At 36.4% G+C, this 18,040-nt stretch overlaps 7 protein-coding genes across 7 annotated transcripts; 3 read left to right on the plus strand and 4 right to left on the minus strand.

The window, feature by feature from the left end:
* Positions 1-31: 31 nt before the first annotated feature.
* On the minus strand, positions 32-1,423 carry C9374_010665 (uncharacterized protein; the record flags this gene model as incomplete). Its single annotated transcript, XM_044686234.1, has 1 exon — positions 32-1,423. One exon carries the CDS (start codon positions 1,421-1,423, stop codon positions 32-34), a length of 1,392 nt encoding a protein of 463 aa, XP_044543820.1.
* Positions 1,424-2,322: 899 nt separating this feature from the next.
* C9374_010666 (uncharacterized protein) lies at positions 2,323-3,894 on the plus strand (the record flags this gene model as incomplete). The annotated part of the gene is made up of 1 exon (XM_044686235.1): positions 2,323-3,894. One exon carries the CDS (start codon positions 2,323-2,325, stop codon positions 3,892-3,894), a length of 1,572 nt encoding a protein of 523 aa, XP_044543821.1.
* A 108-nt stretch (positions 3,895-4,002) lies between these two features.
* On the plus strand, positions 4,003-4,845 carry C9374_010667 (uncharacterized protein; the record flags this gene model as incomplete). Its single annotated transcript, XM_044686236.1, has 1 exon — positions 4,003-4,845. The coding sequence occupies one exon, from the start codon at positions 4,003-4,005 to the stop codon at positions 4,843-4,845; it is 843 nt and encodes a 280-aa protein (XP_044543822.1).
* A 199-nt stretch (positions 4,846-5,044) lies between these two features.
* C9374_010668 (uncharacterized protein) lies at positions 5,045-6,004 on the minus strand (the record flags this gene model as incomplete). The annotated part of the gene is made up of 1 exon (XM_044686237.1): positions 5,045-6,004. The coding sequence occupies one exon, from the start codon at positions 6,002-6,004 to the stop codon at positions 5,045-5,047; it is 960 nt and encodes a 319-aa protein (XP_044543823.1).
* An 83-nt stretch (positions 6,005-6,087) lies between these two features.
* On the minus strand, positions 6,088-7,135 carry C9374_010669 (uncharacterized protein; the record flags this gene model as incomplete). Its single annotated transcript, XM_044686238.1, has 4 exons — positions 6,088-6,283; positions 6,346-6,570; positions 6,645-6,729; positions 6,991-7,135. 4 exons carry the CDS (start codon positions 7,133-7,135, stop codon positions 6,088-6,090), a joined length of 651 nt encoding a protein of 216 aa, XP_044543824.1.
* Positions 7,136-8,502: 1,367 nt separating this feature from the next.
* C9374_010670 (uncharacterized protein) lies at positions 8,503-10,719 on the plus strand (the record flags this gene model as incomplete). Its single annotated transcript, XM_044686240.1, has 1 exon — positions 8,503-10,719. One exon carries the CDS (start codon positions 8,503-8,505, stop codon positions 10,717-10,719), a length of 2,217 nt encoding a protein of 738 aa, XP_044543825.1.
* Positions 10,720-10,807: 88 nt separating this feature from the next.
* On the minus strand, positions 10,808-17,935 carry C9374_010671 (uncharacterized protein; the record flags this gene model as incomplete). Its single annotated transcript, XM_044686241.1, has 1 exon — positions 10,808-17,935. One exon carries the CDS (start codon positions 17,933-17,935, stop codon positions 10,808-10,810), a length of 7,128 nt encoding a protein of 2,375 aa, XP_044543826.1.
* Positions 17,936-18,040: the final 105 nt, after the last annotated feature.

Genomic DNA, 18,040 nt, shown 5'->3' on the forward strand with positions numbered 1-18,040 from the left:
AATGTGGCACTATGTCCTTTTATTATGCAATCTATTGTCTTGCATTTTGAATCATATATTCCTTATTAATCAAGTGGTTGGACTTTTCGACCAATTGCAACAATTTGACAATATCGTGGGCCCACGAGTTCAATACGTCATTGTCTTCTCCATTTTGTACTTGCTTGAAAACAATAACACCTTGCAAACGATCCATCTTGGCATTAATGGTCTTGTTGGTGACCATTCTAGAGATGAATCCTTCAACTTCGTCTTCATTAAGGTACAAGAGTTCAGAAATGCGTTTGGTCTCAATTCTCGAATAGAATTGTGCAATTGTACGAATATTCTTCTCCACGACTCTACTGCGAAGGTCGGCATAGGTTTCAGGTGATTTGGCGAAGATTGGGTGATTCTTAATGATGGCCCCGAATTGGGCTTCGAATTGAGGCCAATTAATGACGCCACGGCTCACAAATTGTTTCAAGAGCATTCTGAAAGGTTGTAATTTTGGTTCTTCCAATTTCTTCTCCTCAAAGGTTCGATGCATGAGATCATGTTGCTCATTTCCATACTCAGCCAATACAATGTACAAGACCATGTGTTGCAAGATATTCATCCATTCGTCATCATTGGATTGAATGCTAGGTGTTGTGAAAATTTGTTGATAGGAACGGAAAATGTCCAAATATTGTTTCTTTTGAGAGTAGAATCGAATCATGAGTTCATAATAACGGATCTTTAAATCTTGATGATCCACTTCAGAAATACTCTTTTTAGTAATTTTCTTGGAGACAATGACTGCTCTCACATAATCTTGCTTTTCGAGACACAATCGAATCGATTCAAGAATAAAGTCAATCTTTTCTCTGATTGCCATGCTATTGATGGTTTCTACTTGTACATCTTGGAGAAGTGAGGCTGCTTCGGAAATGTTTCCTTCTTCCTCTCTGATTTTGGCAAGCATTCGAGTGACTCGAGCTCCCTCCAACTCTACAAAGATTTTACCTTCAGTGATTTTACGAATTGTATTGATGAGTTCAATCTTTCTTTCCTTGCTAGGTGTCAAGTCAATATATTTCATGGCTTCTTGAATCATTTTTTGGGTGGCTCCTCTCGATTGTGATCGTTTCTTTGCAAGAAGTGTCAATTGATCATTCAATTCATCCCAAGCTTGAACTTTGGCACACAAGGCCACAATATTCACTAGAACTTTGCTCAAATTTTCATAATCTTCAGAAAGACGAACGGTTTTTTCGAGAGCCAAGACTGGTTCCAAAGCTTGCTTGAGTGCAGAAATACCACCCTTTTCAATGGTTTGATTAGCTGCGGAAAGGGTCTGATCAGTTTGCTCGGAATAATCTACATCCATGTGCTTCTTTTTTCGTTCTTGATCGACTTCATTGGATGATGGATCTTCAGGGTCAAAGGTTGGTAATGGCATTTTGATAACTTCTTATTACAGTGATCCGAGCAATTGATATCAAGCTATTAGGAATGACGAGGTTTGGTAATTATTTAATTCAAGAGGATTGGTCTTGCTTGTTCCGAGAACGATGATGAAAAAGTGTGCACAACACCAATACAATTAATTTTTTTTTTTTGATGTAAAAGAATTATGGATTTAAATATTATTTTTAGCTTTCTATTCCTTTGCAACTACTGTAGACATTTCACGATGAAATCATACAAGGTTTCAAAATGAACATTGCATCTATAAAAAAATGGAATCATAGTTTTAAACTATGAAATCGTCGAAAGTAATAAATTTCCAGTATTTTGGGGATATGCTGTGTTCATTGTATTTTTAGCATTGCGTTGTGAAGAAAAGGCTTGTTCAACGCGAAGCAAATGTATGAGTTCATTAAAAATAGTTGCAATGTTCATTTTGAAATTCTGTCTGATTTCATGGTGAAGTAACAGTAAATTGAGGTACTTGAAAGAATAAAAACAACCTCAAACTCATCAAGCTGGTTGTTTTGAGTTCAGAGTTGAATACTACTTTTTTGAATGGAATACATGGATTATAGTCAGAACCGAAAGAAAAAACATGTTATTACCAAATGAAACCAAACAGCTGTTTCAATTCATGAATAGTATGAAAAACAATAAGACGTTTGTCGTTCAAATTTCATGACCACCGAAGAATGGAAAAAAACGATATGAATTGCGAAAAAAGTGTGACAATGAGTCTTGAAAAGTTCGATAAAGCAAGGTTACAAGAACTTGTCGCAACTAGTCTCGAAAAGAAAAGTCGAAAAAAAATGTTGTAACCTCGCAAGACTTGAGTGTTTTTCATTCTTTTAAAGACTCTGGTTGCATGTTTTTCGTAACGACAAAAAAATGGCTCTCTCTCTTCAATCATCATCATCGGAAGCATCTAAATCGCAAATGATGGCAATCCATGCACAACTTAATTTTCCGTATGGTGTTTTTGTTTCATCCAATGATGAAGTTTATATTGCAGATACCTCGAATCATAGAATTAGAAAAATTATGAAAAATGGAATGATCACAACCATTGCAGGAAATGGAACTCGAGGATATAATGGAGACAATCAATTGGCAACAAATGCTCAACTCTATCGTCCACACAGTGTTTTTGTTTCATCTAATAATGAAGTTTATATTGCAGATAGCTGTAATGATAGAATTAGAAAAATATTACCCGCTAATCATAGGATTAGAAAAATTATGAGAAATGGAATGATCACAACCATTGCAGGAAATGGAATTGAAGGATACAATGGAGATAGCCCCTATCAACCATCCCTTTCACATTTCTCTCCTTTCATTTCACGCATTTCGAAACATGAAAGAGACATGATTCCCAACACCAAACTCATTGTTTTTCAACCACTTTTTGAAAAACTTTATCCTCATTTTCATTCCACCATTTTGAAAGATTTTAATTTACTTTCTGACATGTCTTGTCGTGAACTTGAATTGATTCAAAATGTCATTGATTTTGTTTTATATGATCCAGATACGATTGTGGAACCTATAATGATTTCTGAAATTATTGAATACTTGTACATTTTGGGTCTTGCTCACTGTGAATTCATGGAATTGAAAAACTATTTAATTTCGATATTATTGGAGAAACACATGAAATCTGATCATGTCATTGATACATTGTTGATGATTGAACAACACTTGACAAAACAACCCTCTCATTCCATCATGACTAAGTTGAAGAATTATTGTTTGGAATTTGTTCAAATCAAATTAAGAGAAGGATTGAATATTATGACAGACCCAAGATTCATTCCTTACAATGTTGAAATTCTTGAAAAAAGTTCAATTACAAAGATATCTCCCATCGTTCTTGAAGAGTCAACTGAAAATACAATATCACCAAACGAAATGATCAAGTCATTGTGGAATGACAAACGTACGAGTGACATTCGAATCAAACTCTCTCATAAGAACGACAATTCATTCATTTATGGTCATCGAACCATATTGAGTTCTCGTGGAAAACTTTTTGAAGCCATGTTCAACAGTGGATATGAATTGGAAGATCTGAAATATGATGAAAAAGATGAAATTTTGACACTCATTCCTTCCACACCTGAAGATGCAATGAATTTGGAATATATTGTCAAATATTGTTATGATCAATTGGAGCAGATTGAACCAGAACATGCCATTTCTCTCATTTTAACAGCTTCAGCGAATGAAATGTCAGAATTAGTTTCTCTTGCATTCAAATCCATTCAAATTGATTGCAATAATTATTTTGAAATTGCCAATTCATTGGATTTTGAAAATGATTTATTTTCAGAAGTGATTCAAATCATGATTGATTTTGGAGTGAATCACAGAAATGAATTATTCAAAGAAAATTCTGATCTTGATCAATTACCTGCTTCCCTTTCACACAAATTGTTGAGAGAGTTTGAAAATTTGTAATGATTCAAGTCCAAAGTGGGCCAAAATAACAGCCACCTGATCGATTTTTCAATCTTTAAGAAGCAGGAAAGGAAATCTAAAAATATTTCAGCCAAAATCAAAAAAAAAATGTCCTCAGCAACACACAACAACTCTCAGGTCATCGGAGGCTTTGATTTTGGCAATGTTGCACGTAATATTTATTTACAAAACAATCTCAATGTACAACCTCCAAAAACTCTGAAAACAGGTACTACAATTTGTGGTGTCGTGTTCAAGGATGGTGTAGTTTTGGGAGCTGATACCCGAGCTACCAATGGACCCATTGTGGCCGATAAGAATTGTGAGAAGATTCACTACATTGCTCCTAATATTTATTGTTGTGGTGCTGGTACTGCAGCCGATACAGAGAATACAACAGCTTTGATCAGTTCAAAATTACAACTTCATCGTTATGCTACTGGAAAGCAATCTCGTGTGGATACAGCCATGACCATGTTCAAGAGAATGTTGTGGAGATATCAAGGTCATATCAGTGCTGCTCTTGTGTTGGGTGGTGTGGATGTGAATGGTCCAGCATTGTACACAATTTATCCTCACGGATCAACTGATAGATTACCTTTTGTTACTATGGGTTCGGGATCATTGGCTGCCATGTCTGTTTTTGAAAGTGAATATAAAGATGATATGACTGAAGAAGAAGCCAAAGCAATTGTTCATAAGGCAATTTCTGCAGGTATTTATAACGATCTGGGAAGCGGTTCCAATGTTGATTTGTGTGTCATTAATAAGGATGGAGTTGCAAATTATATTCGTGGTTATGATGTTCCATCAGGAAGAAAGTATCGTCGTGAATATGTCATTCCACGTGGTACTACTGCTGTTTTGAATGAAAAGGTTCTGCAATTGAAATCCAAGTTGATCGTTGAGGAAGAAAGCAGCACCAAGGATGCCATGCAAATCACAGAATAATCTTATTCTCTGTGGTGAGCTCTTTACACTCTCAATATTGTACTTGCTATAAACAATTGACTTGTATAATTTTGTAAACATAACAAGTTAGATTTTACAACCAATTAAATGGATTCTGGCTTATGTTTTTACAATCAAGTTGTTGTTGACAAGACCTTACATGGATCTCGAACGTGAACAAAATTTTTCTTATAAGGTACTAATATTTGAATTTTTGGTAATATTCTTCAGAGTCTTCCTTATCGACGAATGCAGTTTTTGAAAAGAAAACTGGTTGCTCCTTTTCTTCATGATCTTCACTGATCAGTTGAGTGATTGCTTTTTCTAGTTGAGGATTTGTCTTGTTTAATGACAACGTTGTCTTGTCTTGAAATGATGTGACAGGAAGTGTTGGAAGAGGTTTCTTTGTTGTTGAATTTTGAATAAATTCATGACTAGTCATTTTCATTGGATTCGTACTACCTGCCACTTGATGCGTATTATATTCCAAGACAATGATGTCCTCAATTTTGGGATTGAATTTCTGTGTGGTTGGAGAGTTTTGTTTCGAAGAAATTGTGGTCGACACGGATTGATTTCCAAGTGCAGTCACTAAGGAACTTGCCGATGAGATGACACATTGTTTTTTCGAGTCATTCTTTCGTTGTGAGTTTGTATAATTCTGCCCTAAAGATGAAACATTATCTTTTTCATCATTATTAAAAAAGAAGTAATATTCTTCAATTTGTTTTCCTAATTTAGAAAAATTCAAACCATTTCCTTTGACACTTGAATGATATTCTTCTAGAGAATAATGACATGGCATTTCGAGCTGAGTGTGTGCCAAAGTCCATACCACTTCAATTTCTTTTTGAAAGTTAACACTTGCCAAATCAGGATTTTTCACATGTTTCGGAAAATAATGATTCATAATTCCAATAAATAATAATCCATTATTCATAAAGAATTCGTCTTGAGAATGATAAATTTCACAAATTTTTTGTGAGGAAATTGGAGTAGAAGAATTAGTTGTGAAGTGATGATCATTTCGGAAGAGATTTAAATGAGACATGCATTTGTATTGACTTGTGAGGAATTGAAGCCAATCAATCAAACGATGAGAGAAGTGTTGTTGTGAATGTGGTGGTTGTTCCGAGATTATGTTAGCTTTGAGTGACATTTTTTTTAGGTGTTGGCATTGCGCTGGTAGTGTTCAAAAGTCGTCTTCGATTGAAAAAATTTATGTTTTTCAAATACACAAATTTATTCCTGCTTGTGATGAGGATGAATAAAATTTTGCTTTTCTCCTGTAATGACATCAAGATATTGAGCATCAATTTTGTGAAGTAATTGTCCATCTTCATTTTCATAAAAAAACTCGGCCGAATAATCATCAATGTATTCGTTGGGAGCTGGATACTTTTTCAGGAATGAATTAAATCCTCCAGAGGGTACAAATCTTTCATTGATTCCATAAGATTATTTGACAATTCTCGACGACCATCATTTTCACACACTTACAATTTCAAATGTTGTAATTCCTTATCATCTGCAATCTTTTCGGCAAAACTTGTGGCACATTGAGGTCCTCGCTGTTCACTATACATGCAGTAAAATACAATGGTATCCAAACTTGAGGATTTTTCTTTACATGTCTTTATAAGTGTTGGTAAATGAACTTGCTCAAAATTTGAGAAATCTAAATGCAGACTTCCTTTGACATGTCCTCCTTCATAATCTTCATCTCTAATTTTAGGAAATGAGTTGATTCATACAAAAAACACATTTTGAAAAAGGTCAAAGATCAATTGATTTCATACCTCACGTCAATAATTAACACGCTTTCCTTTCCGATCATGCTTGCAAACGTTTGTACATCAATCTTTTTAAAAGATGGTTCCGGAACTGTACATGTCATTAAAAAATAAATTAATAATGACATCATGATGATCGTGAAAATTTTGGTGAATGTCCACGTTCGATCAAATCGATGATCAAATGTGCATTGGATTGTGTTTTACAAATTTCCAAAAAGTAATGAACGATCCAAAATATTCCGAATTTTTGTTAGCAACATTGATGATCCAATAATTGATGATGCAAACCATATCGGCAATTTTTTAAATTCAATAAATCATCACACGGTTGATCATCCATGATACATACCCGTAATTTTCAAAGAGAGAGCTAACGGATTGGACGATGCTCTCTTACTTCTTCCTTTGACTTGTTCCAAGGTTGTGTGATGAAGAACAGAGGAGGAGGAGGAGGATGAATCCGTAGTCGTAACGGCGCTTCGATCAAGATTCATTTTTTTTTGTAAACGATTTTCAAAACACAACAACAACGTCTTTACGAAATTAAGAGTGACACATAGTGGTTTAACCCGAGCCAAAATACTCCAGCGAGTTTGTTGGCGAGTTGGCGAGGGTCTAACACAAAAGGGGAGTTGCGTTGAACCACACTATGACCTTGCACTAAAAGCCATCAACTACTTGTTGCAGTGACAGTACCGACAGTGGTAATGTGGAAGACGTCAACGTTTCTTGATGCATCATTTGAGTGCTTTTGTTTATGTACTTTATTGCACAACTCTTGCCTCAATTCCAACCGAGAGGGTGTATGCCTTGTAAAGCTTTAGGCAGATCCGCCCGGAATTGCATAACGATTTTTGGCAAAATACAAATAGTGCATGCAGAACATTTGCAACTCGTGAGAACAACAATATTTGGATGAAACATGATAATAAGGGACTGATAAATGGCAGCAACAACAACAACAACCGATGAAACTTGAAAATAAGGGACTACTCAACAACGAGCCGTGAGGGGCAGAAGTATGGAACGGATCACGATTACGAGCGGGTGGGTGATGAATATAGTGATACTTCTTCTGATGAAGAGTCTGATGAGTCCTAGGAAATGGCATCATTGGTTCGTATTGAATCTCTATTAAGGACGAGAGAGTCCAACAACCAATACACCAACAAACTTTGGCGCTAGTGAAACCACTGTGTGTCATTGTAATTTGTACAGACGTGTTGGTTCCTTGAGGAAAGGTAGAGCTCCATGGTTGAGGTGTTGTTGTTGAGGACTTTGTGTGCTTCTTTTACATCATCGACAACAACAACAATTAATGTTGACGAACTTTGGTTGAGCTTCAATTCCACCTTACCAATTAGGACAAGTCCTTGCATTGGAGTGATAGAACTTGATCTAAAATTAAGAAACGCCACCGATACAACAAAGAAAGACACTCAGTTGTGTGTTTTCTGGTCTGGAACTTTTGTATTGAAGGCTTTGTCTTTTCAGCAATGTGACTGGGGAAGGACTTATTTGTAGATGAATCAAACGAAACTACTTGTTGATTAAGCCTGAAAGATCGTCCCTGAAAGCTTCAGGTGTCTTTGCTTCATGATTCATTCTTTTTGTACATCCATCGTGTTCTCAAAGCCCTACTCGCTAAAAGTTTCTGTAGAGAAAATCTTGTGAAGCAGTTTGCTTTAGAAGACTTCAGCTAGAGTGAGTCTTGAAAAGTTCGATAAAGCAAGGTTACAAGAACTTGTCGCAACTAGTCCCGAAAAGAAAAGTCGAAAAAAAATGTTGTAACCTCGCAAGACTTGAGTGTTTTTCATTCTTTTAAAGACTCTGGTTGCATGTTTTTCGTAACGACAAAAAAATGGCTCTCTCTCTTCAATCGTCATCATCGGAAGCATCTAAATCGCAAATGATGATGGCAATCCATGCACAACTCTATCGTCCAAAGAGTGTTTTTGTTTCATCCAATGATGAAGTTTATATTGCAGATCCCGCTAATCATAGAATTAGAAAAATAATGAAGAATGGAATGATCACAACCATTGCAGGAAATGGAACTGAAGGGTACAATGGAGACAATCAATTGGCAACAAATGCACAACTCAATTATCCAAGCAGTGTTTTTGTTTCATCCAATGATGAAGTTTATATTGCAGATCCCGCTAATCATAGAATTAGAAAAATTATGAAAAATGGAATGATCACAACCATTGCAGGAAATGGAACTCGAGGATACAATGGAGACAATCAATTGGCAACAAATGCACAACTCAATTATCCAAGCAGTGTTTTTGTTTCATCCAATGATGAAGTTTATATTGCAGATCCCGCTAATCATAGAATTAGAAAAATAATGAAGAATGGAATGATCACAACCATTGCAGGAAATGGAACTGAAGGGTACAATGGAGACAATCAATTGGCAACAAATGCACAACTCTATCGTCCATCCAGTGTTTTTGTTTCATCCAATGATGAAGTTTATATTGCAGATAACTATAATAATAGAATTAGAAAAATTATGAAAAATGGAAAGATCACAACCATTGCAGGAAATGTAATTGAAGAATACAATGGATACATTCAAGTGACAACAAAGGTACAAGTCAGGGGTCCATACAGTGTTTTTGTTTCATCCAATGATGAAGTTTATATTGCAGATAACTATAATCATAGAATTAGAAAAATTATGAAAAATGGAATGATCACAACCATTGCAGGAACTGGAATTGAAGGATACAATGGAGACAATCAATTGGCAACAAATGCACAACTCTATCGTCCATACAGTGTTTTTGTTTCATCCAATGATGAAGTTTATATTGCAGATACCTATAATAATAGAATTAGAAAAATTATGAAAAATGGAATGATCACAACCATTGCAGGAAATGGAACTCAAGGATATAATGGAGATAGTCCCTATCAACGTCCCCTTTCATATTTCTCTCCTTTCATTTCACACATTTCAAAATATGAAAGAGACATGATTCCCAACACCAAACTCATTGTTTTTCAACCACTTTTTGAAAAACTTTATCCTCATTTTCATTCCACCATTTTGAAAGATTTGAATTTACTTTCTGACATGTCTTGTCGTGAACTTGAATTGATTCAAAATGTCATTGATTTTGTTTTATATGATCCAGATACGATTGTGGAACCTATAATGATTTCTGAAATTATTGAATACTTGTACATTTTGGGTCTTGCTCACGGTGAATTCATGGAATTGAAAAACTATTTTATTTCGATATTATTGGAGAAACACATGACTTCTGATCATGTCATTGATACATTATTGATGATTGAACAATACTTGACAAAACAACCCTCTCATTCCATCATGACTAAGTTGAAGAATTATTGTTTGGAATTTGTTCAAATCAAATTAAGAGAAGGATTGAATATTATGACAGACCCAAGACTCATTCCTTACAATGTTGAAATTCTTGAAAAGTGTTCAATTACAAAGATATCTCCCATCGTTCTTGAAGAGTCAACTGAAAATACAATATCACCAAACGAAATGATCAAGTCATTGTGGAATGACAAACGTACGAGTGATATTCGAATCAAACTCTCTCATAAGAACGACAATTCATTCATTTATGGTCATCGAACCATATTGAGTTCTCGTGGAAAACTTTTTGAAGCCATGTTCAACAGTGGATATGAATTGGAAGATCTGAAATATGATGAAAAAGATGAAATTTTGACACTCATTCCTTCCACACCTGAAGATGCAATGAATTTGGAATATATTGTCAAATATTGTTATGATCAATTGGAGCAGATTGAACCAGAACATGCCATTTCTCTCATTTTAACAGCTTCAGCGAATGAAATGTCAGAATTAGTTTCTCTTGCATTCAAATCCATTCAAATTGATTGCAATAATTATTTTGAAATTGCCAATTCATTGGATTTTGAAAATGATTTATTTTCAGAAGTGATTCAAATCATGATTGATTTTGGAGTGAATCACAGAAATGAATTATTCAAAGAACATTCTGATCTTGATCAATTACCTGCTTCTCTTTCACACAAATTGTTGAGAGAGTTTGAAAATTTGTAATGATGCAAGTCCTCCAATTCTTTGTCATTGGTAAATTTACATCACTTCCTTTATTGTGTTAATAAACGGGAATCTTCTGCTCCAACTACTACTCGTTGAAGATTTGAACAAATTCAGTCTTAGATCGACCAAAACATTCAGGACAATACATTTCTTCGACATGGCTTGGAGGTGCCACAAAAGATCCAATGCTTGTGGCACGTGCAATGTAGGAATAGGTATGAGAACCTTCGTAGAGAATTCTAGCAAATGCTTCCACTCGTTCAGTTCTGATATTTTGATGCTCAAACCATCGACTCCAATATTTGGTCATGTCAGTAGTAGAATCATTCGATGTTAGATTGATATCTTTCAAATCTAAATGTTGAGATTCCAATTCTGGATTTACAGGTTCCAAGCCTGCTGGTAACTTGTCCATTAAGGCAATGTTATATCTTCGAGCCGTGTTGGTAAATGTGAGAGTGACACGAACAAGTTCACCAGATTTGATTTTCCATGAATTTCCAATCTTATCAAATGTGACATGCTCCTTGTGAGTAACTCCTTCATAGGTTCTATGGATTGAGAAACCTCGATCGAGAGCTGGTAGTGTTAAATTTTCAGGCGTATAACTGAGGGCAATTCGGTAATACAATCGTCCATCTCCAACTTTGGAAACGACCAATTCTTTGTTACAATTCAAATGTTGTTGTGGATCAATGACTTGTTCATCCATGTATTGTCTTGGAATAAGGGCCTTCACAGGTAACAATGTGGTCATTTTATCTTTGCTTCTTCCTTTCCAAGTTTGAGGACCCAAATAAAGTGTTTCGTCTTGCTTGGTGGTGTCTACAAGCCATGTGTTCACAGTCATGTCAGGAATGTCCTTTTCAAACTCTCTGAAATAGTCAGTGACTGAAATCATACATGAGGCATTATCGATGGTGTTTCTCCATCTTCCATATGGATGGTTGTTTCTTTCTGCCAAAACACTTCTCAACAATTTTTGAATTAAATCACTCGACTCTTCTCTATCAATCTCCATGAGAGCAGACATGACATTGGCATTTGTTCTCACATCGGAATGCAACATGACCATCTTGGCTGTCTCATCATCTCGATACGAAGATATAAATTCAGCATAAACTCCAGAGTCAACAGTGACATTCTCTTTAAAATATGATTTCAAATGTTGCAGCCATTCGCTTGCAGAAAGACCTTTTTCGAACAGGAAGGAGAGGAAACCGGATCGTTCTTGGTTCTCCTCACTTGTTTCAATGGTTGAGCGATGCAATGCAACAGATAACCATGCTGCACAATCTGGGCTCATTTTTCCAGTCAAATCATTCACGTCCTTGTAATGTGAAAGAAGTTTTTCACAACGATCCCTTACTTGTTTCTTTTCCTCGTCTGATTCCATGAGTAAAGAATAAACATAATAAGCAAAAGATTTGATCGTATCCTTGAGAACTTGTGGCCACAAGAATCCTAAAAAGAAGAGTGATTCAATACGTAAGAGAATTCTCTTCGATGATTCCAATACTGTACTTGGTATTTCATATCCATATTGTCGACATTTGGCAAAGCAAAGTGCCACGTGACAAGTCAAAAATGGATCTCCAATTAAGATGGTTTTCCAAACTGAAAATGAACCATCACTCTTTTGTCGGTCAAAGATCCTTTTCAATTCATCCTTTACGAATGAGTCAATTTCTTCTGCAGAGCTAATGTCCATTAATTTTTTCAACTGTTCTGGTGTGTAGAATTGTAAAATAATATCCTTCATACACACAATTCCAATAACTTTGCTTGCAATTTGTTCCGTGCACTCAAATGGATAGGTATACAAATAAATGAGAGAATCTGTGAGTGTTGAGAGAGCAGTGGTACTGGTGGAAAAGCTAACTTCTCCAAAGTGTGAAATGATTCGCTTCTTTGGAAGTGCAATGGGTTGAGCAATGACAGCACTCTTGTCTTGAATGTCTCCATACGTTGCAAATGCTTCAGTCGTAGCTGGTGTGAAAACGTTGATATCATTCTTAACAGCATCACTCCAACCAACCATATCATTCACTACTGATTCCTGTGCATCGGATGAGGAACAAGCTGGAACTGCTCTGATAACACGAATACCAACATTGATTCTTGCCTTTCCACATTTTTGAACTTGCACAGGAAGACGAACTTCCTTTCTTTCGAGGCCCTTCAAAACAACAGTAATTCCTCTCTTACGTTGTAGCTGATTCTTGTGGATCAATCTCAGATTGGTTGTGTGACAAACGAGTGCAACAGTTAGAGTTGCTGATGTTTGATTTTGCAAAACATAGGTCAAGTCACAAGCATCTCCGTAATTCAAAAAGCGAGGTAAGGATGGTCTGCAACTGAGTGGAAGGCATGTTGTAATTTTCGAGGAATTCACTCCAAATCGATCACTGGAAGCACTAGCCAGTGCAGTGACACGGAATCGAGTCAAGCTATCGGGAAGCTTGAAATCAATTTTCACTTTTCCTTCATGATCGGTTTGAGCAAATCCAACAAAATGAGCATCTGGTCGAAAATCTGTTCTGACATTGAACTCGTTTTGACGACCTTGCATTAAGGAGGCTGCCATTTCATGGTTCATATTCACACGCATGTTTTTGCATTCTCGTAAGCGACAATTCTTATGACACGAGCAACCACCGCATGTGGCCTCATACTCCTCACATCTTCGTGAACATTTGCAACTAGGCAGTACACTAGCTAAGGATAGACCACCAAAAAACGAACACGACTTGCATTTGCTACAGCTGTCTGATTGGCACAGCACAGCATCCAGTTCTCCCGTCATATCCTCTAAAGAACAACCTCTGGAAAATGCCCCACCTCCTCTACCATCAAATGCTTGTTGCTGTCTTTGAGAGGCTTCGAATTGTTGTTGCAACTCCAATTCCCGTTGATTTTTTGGTGGATAATACCAATATCTCACCAATTCTCTATTGTTACGAAATTCAGCAGTACAGCTATTACTTGGCAACAAGGCAGTTAATGGATTTGAAATTTCGTGATTTGCCATGTCAAGAACTGCCTCATCCGCCACAATTAAACACACTTCACAATTCGATTGATTGGTTCCTTGCTTATCAGTGACAATGACTTCAACTGATGTTTCTGCGCCTGGTCCTACGACACTATGTTTTGGAATGATGGCAACATCCAATTCATGATGTTCTTTGGAGACGTTGAGTGTCAAGCGTCCTGTGGCATAGGTAGGACAAGAGCGGTTCTTATCATTCTCATCAATATATTGATCTTGACCATACAAATTAACAATAACTTCAATATTCGGTCTGTATTCTTTTCGAATAGGAACTGTCAATTGTGCATAACCAACATTTGCCTTAATTTCGAAATATTCCTTTTTCACAAGTCCATTACAAGTGACAAACATGAATCCAAGAGAATCTCCAGAAAATGGGTTGGCAACATAAATTTTTGCTTCTTCACCAGGTAAATAGTGATCATTGTCGAACTTATCGCTCACCATATCCAGAGTCGAAGAATTGAGAGCAGCGTATCCTTTCGTTTGTAAATGACTCTTGAAGCCAAATTTTCGAATGGGAACGCTCGTACGGTTTACTCCACTCCTGAATCGTGGTATGCTTTTCTCACGAACTTCACACAAAATACCATATTCGGCATACGCTAAATCTTGAGTATCATTTTCCAATGAGAACGAATAAAGTAGTGGCTCTGTAGTAGAAACCAAACCGAATTCACGAATTGGTGTCACGCTATCCAATGTTTCATAACCAACCGATGAGGCGTCAAATTTTACAATTTTCACTTGGATTGGAATTCCAGCTTGAGGCTTTCCTTGAATGTTGGTAACAATGAAGAAACAATCAATTTTCTCATCTGCTTTCATGACCACTCTTTTAGTACATCGCACACCAACGTAATACTTGCATGCATGTACAGTCACAGAAGCTGATGTTCCATGTGTTTGTCGATTAATATCCTGCACATTGGATTTGCATGAAATTGTAAGAGGATATACAATTTGTTTTTCTGGATCCCATAATTGAGCCATTGTATAGCAGTTACCGTCTGAACCTGTTTGAGAGCTCACATATGCCGTTGGTTGAAGCTTGATCTTATCTTTCTTATTTAAATTGTAAAAATAGCAACAAGTTGATGAATTGGCAGATTCTTGGAAAGTATAATTGCTCCATCCCTCAGGTGTGAAACTTGTAACTTTGGCATCCAAGTTCGACGTTACTCTTGCTGAGCTGAGTGCAGAACCACTGTAATAGTTTGCTTCAGTCTTGAAAAGTATTTGATCCCCGATAAAGTTATTGGTTTTCAATGAGGAGGGAATGACCGAACTTTGTACATTGTATTCGGGTGTTCTAAATTCTTCTACTGAAAATCTTGAATAAAAAGTGTATCCATTGCAGATGAAGCGAATGCTGTGCGCTCCAAGATTGACATTGTCAGGAAGTTGTACATCCAAAGAAAACGTTCCATTCTCAGTAGTTTCAAATTTTCCTTCAGCATAGGATACATTGAGGCTATCATTGATGACATAGGAAACATTGCAGTTTCGAGGATTTCCAACAGAGTATGTTCCAAACAGGTCACTGCTCTTGTCATTATTAAAATCAATAGTTCTAAAATATCCTTTCACATGAAGAGTTTCCTTTGGTTTGTAGAGTCCTCGATCGGTAATAATGTGTGAGGTGAGGTAGGATGTACGAGCTGAAACGATCGCTATCTGTGGTTGTATCAAAATGACGCTATCAGTGTCAGTTTTGACGATCAATCTTGAATAATACATTGCTCCATGGACAGGAGTCAAGTATCCAATACCATTCTCATTCGTGGTTGCCTCCTCACTCATAAATTTAACTTCTATGCCAACCTGTCCGTAATACTGAGGTGAATATTTGAAATTAAGAGAAGCATTTGGAACAGGCTTACCAGTTCTGAAATCGGTCACAAATACAGAAACTTTGTCATCACCTGTGACTCTGAAAATTTCAACGCAAAGATTGCTTACTTGAATCCACTTTAAAACATAATGAGTATAGGACTTGAAGATCAAACTTGTGTCTTTTGGTTTGTACTGCACTAAGAGTTGACCAGTTTTTTGTGTAGTATTTTGAAGGTATGGAGATAGGGAAAGTTGAGTTGAAGCAACTTTGTCCTTTTCAAAATTGACAGATTTCACCTTTTCATCTAAAACCATCTTTCCGATTGATATTGGTTTTTTGGGATACCAATTAAAATATTCATAGTTATTGGAACTATATGTGTTTTGTTGCTTGAGTTTTGGAATGGTTGATTCCACATAGAATTCCTCTGGATCTATTTGATTGATCACAACATGAGTTTCTGGAATATTGACAGAGTCAAAATACAGGAATGGGTCATTATTGTCAAACAAAGATGGAGGTAATATCGAATTCTGAGGAAGTGTGTCATGAACTGTTTTTCCCTGTCCACTAATTTCAAATGTCGTCACATAATCACTCTCTAATTCTTGTCCATAAATATCTGGTAAACCTTTCTTAATAATTACAGTGTATTTCTCTCTGGGTTTCGTATCACCTTGTATTGAGATATAGGTTCCATTTCTAGTCACTCTCATTTGTTCAATAGAAGGCTCCACACTGATAAAGTCTTCTATATTCTTGAACTTTTCTAAATCGATAGGGTTCGAAAAATAGAAGCTAAATGATGAACCTGGATAAATGTTACTTCCAAAGATTTTGTCAAATATACTCTTCTTTGGATAATAATCAGTAACTTTCATTTTTCCATGTCCATAAAAATAATAGGTAAAGGGAGAAGTTGAAGGTCTTGGTCCTTCTAACGATGGAATACCTTCCTTAATGGTCGCGAGAATTTTTTCTCCAAGTCCTATCTTTGGATAGCCCTTTCCAGCGTTAAAGGTATCATTGTCGATCAATAACTTGATCCAAAAGTGTCTCTTCGAAGTTGCACTGTGGTTCTTTAAGACACTCATATACATGCTGTACACCTGTTTGAATTTTTTCTTAAATTCCAAATCTTGCAATGTCTGTTCTATCAGTTTGAGATCTGTAAATAATTCGAAAGAAATGGCAGTTCCACGGGACAGTAGTGACGACGTTTGAACTGTTATAAAGTTGAGCACTTGTTGCGGATCGATATCTTGATCAAATTCAAGGTAGCAAAAAGGAACTTGAGAAATTGGAAATGATCCATATGGAACAAATCTGGAAAGTTGCATCGTTTGCGTTTTGAAAGTCACTTCGAAAGTGCTTTCCAACACTTGGCCATAAATACTCTTGGTTTTTTCTTGCAAGACTCTGTATGTGAATGACGAGGATCGGTCAAATCTAAACTTTGGTTGGAATAGCAATGATTTTGTACCAATCCATTTCCATTTTCCTTCCTTGATATTCTCAGTGACAGGAACAATTTCTACAAAATTAATGGCCTCAAATGGTAATGGCTCTGCATCAAACTCTTCGATCATATCATGGCTAAAGGTTATACAAATGAAAGGAACAGAGCGCAATTCTGTTTGAGTGTTGTCACCGGGCACAGCTCTGACAATCTTGAATTTCTCTTTCGATAGTTTGTCACGTTTATGGTCACGAACAATGTGACCCACAGATTCCATTGGTACAGTATTTTCATCGTCATGATCATTTCGAGGAGGAAATTCCACTTGTTTTTTCACTTCATTTAAACCTGGTTCAGGAGGTTTCAATGAATCCTCTCTCATCAAGAAATGTAGAGCAATTTCATCTTGCTCTTCCGTTGATGATTGTTTGGAATTTGATTCATCCGATTTCAAGAGCTGAGAGAGAAGTTGTTCCAAACTCTCCTCATCCAAATCTTCAATATCTAGTACCGTAGATGATTCCAACGAAGAAGAAGAAGAAGTTGCCGTTTCTTGATGATCAGCAAATTGATCTTGGATCCTATTACAATGATCCAAAGATGTATGATGAATATGATCATCATCATCCACAAATCCAGCCTCTTCTTTCAACATGGCCCGAAGAACATCTGCCTGATCAGCCTTCCGACAATGCAATTTGACCGTTTGAAACGAATTCAGTTCCTTGGCATCTTGCTCTGTAAAGATTTCTTCCAATGAGAGAGAACATTCAGGAGGTAAAGTCGAAATTTGTTGTTGTTGTTGTTGTTTGGTGGTATCGGATGGTATGTTGCTGGACGTTGCAGAAGAAGATGAAATCATGATGAAATGGTTTTAATTTTTTGATTGGATTGCAACTGTTGTTGGAGGAAATGTTCAAAAACATCCAAGTTCATTGTTCACACAAAAAAAGGAAAATGATGTCAC

Source organism: Naegleria lovaniensis (genome assembly GCF_003324165.1).
Source record: "Naegleria lovaniensis strain ATCC 30569 chromosome Unknown tig044, whole genome shotgun sequence".
NCBI classification, from domain to species: domain Eukaryota; phylum Heterolobosea; class Eutetramitea; order Acrasida; family Naegleriidae; genus Naegleria; species Naegleria lovaniensis.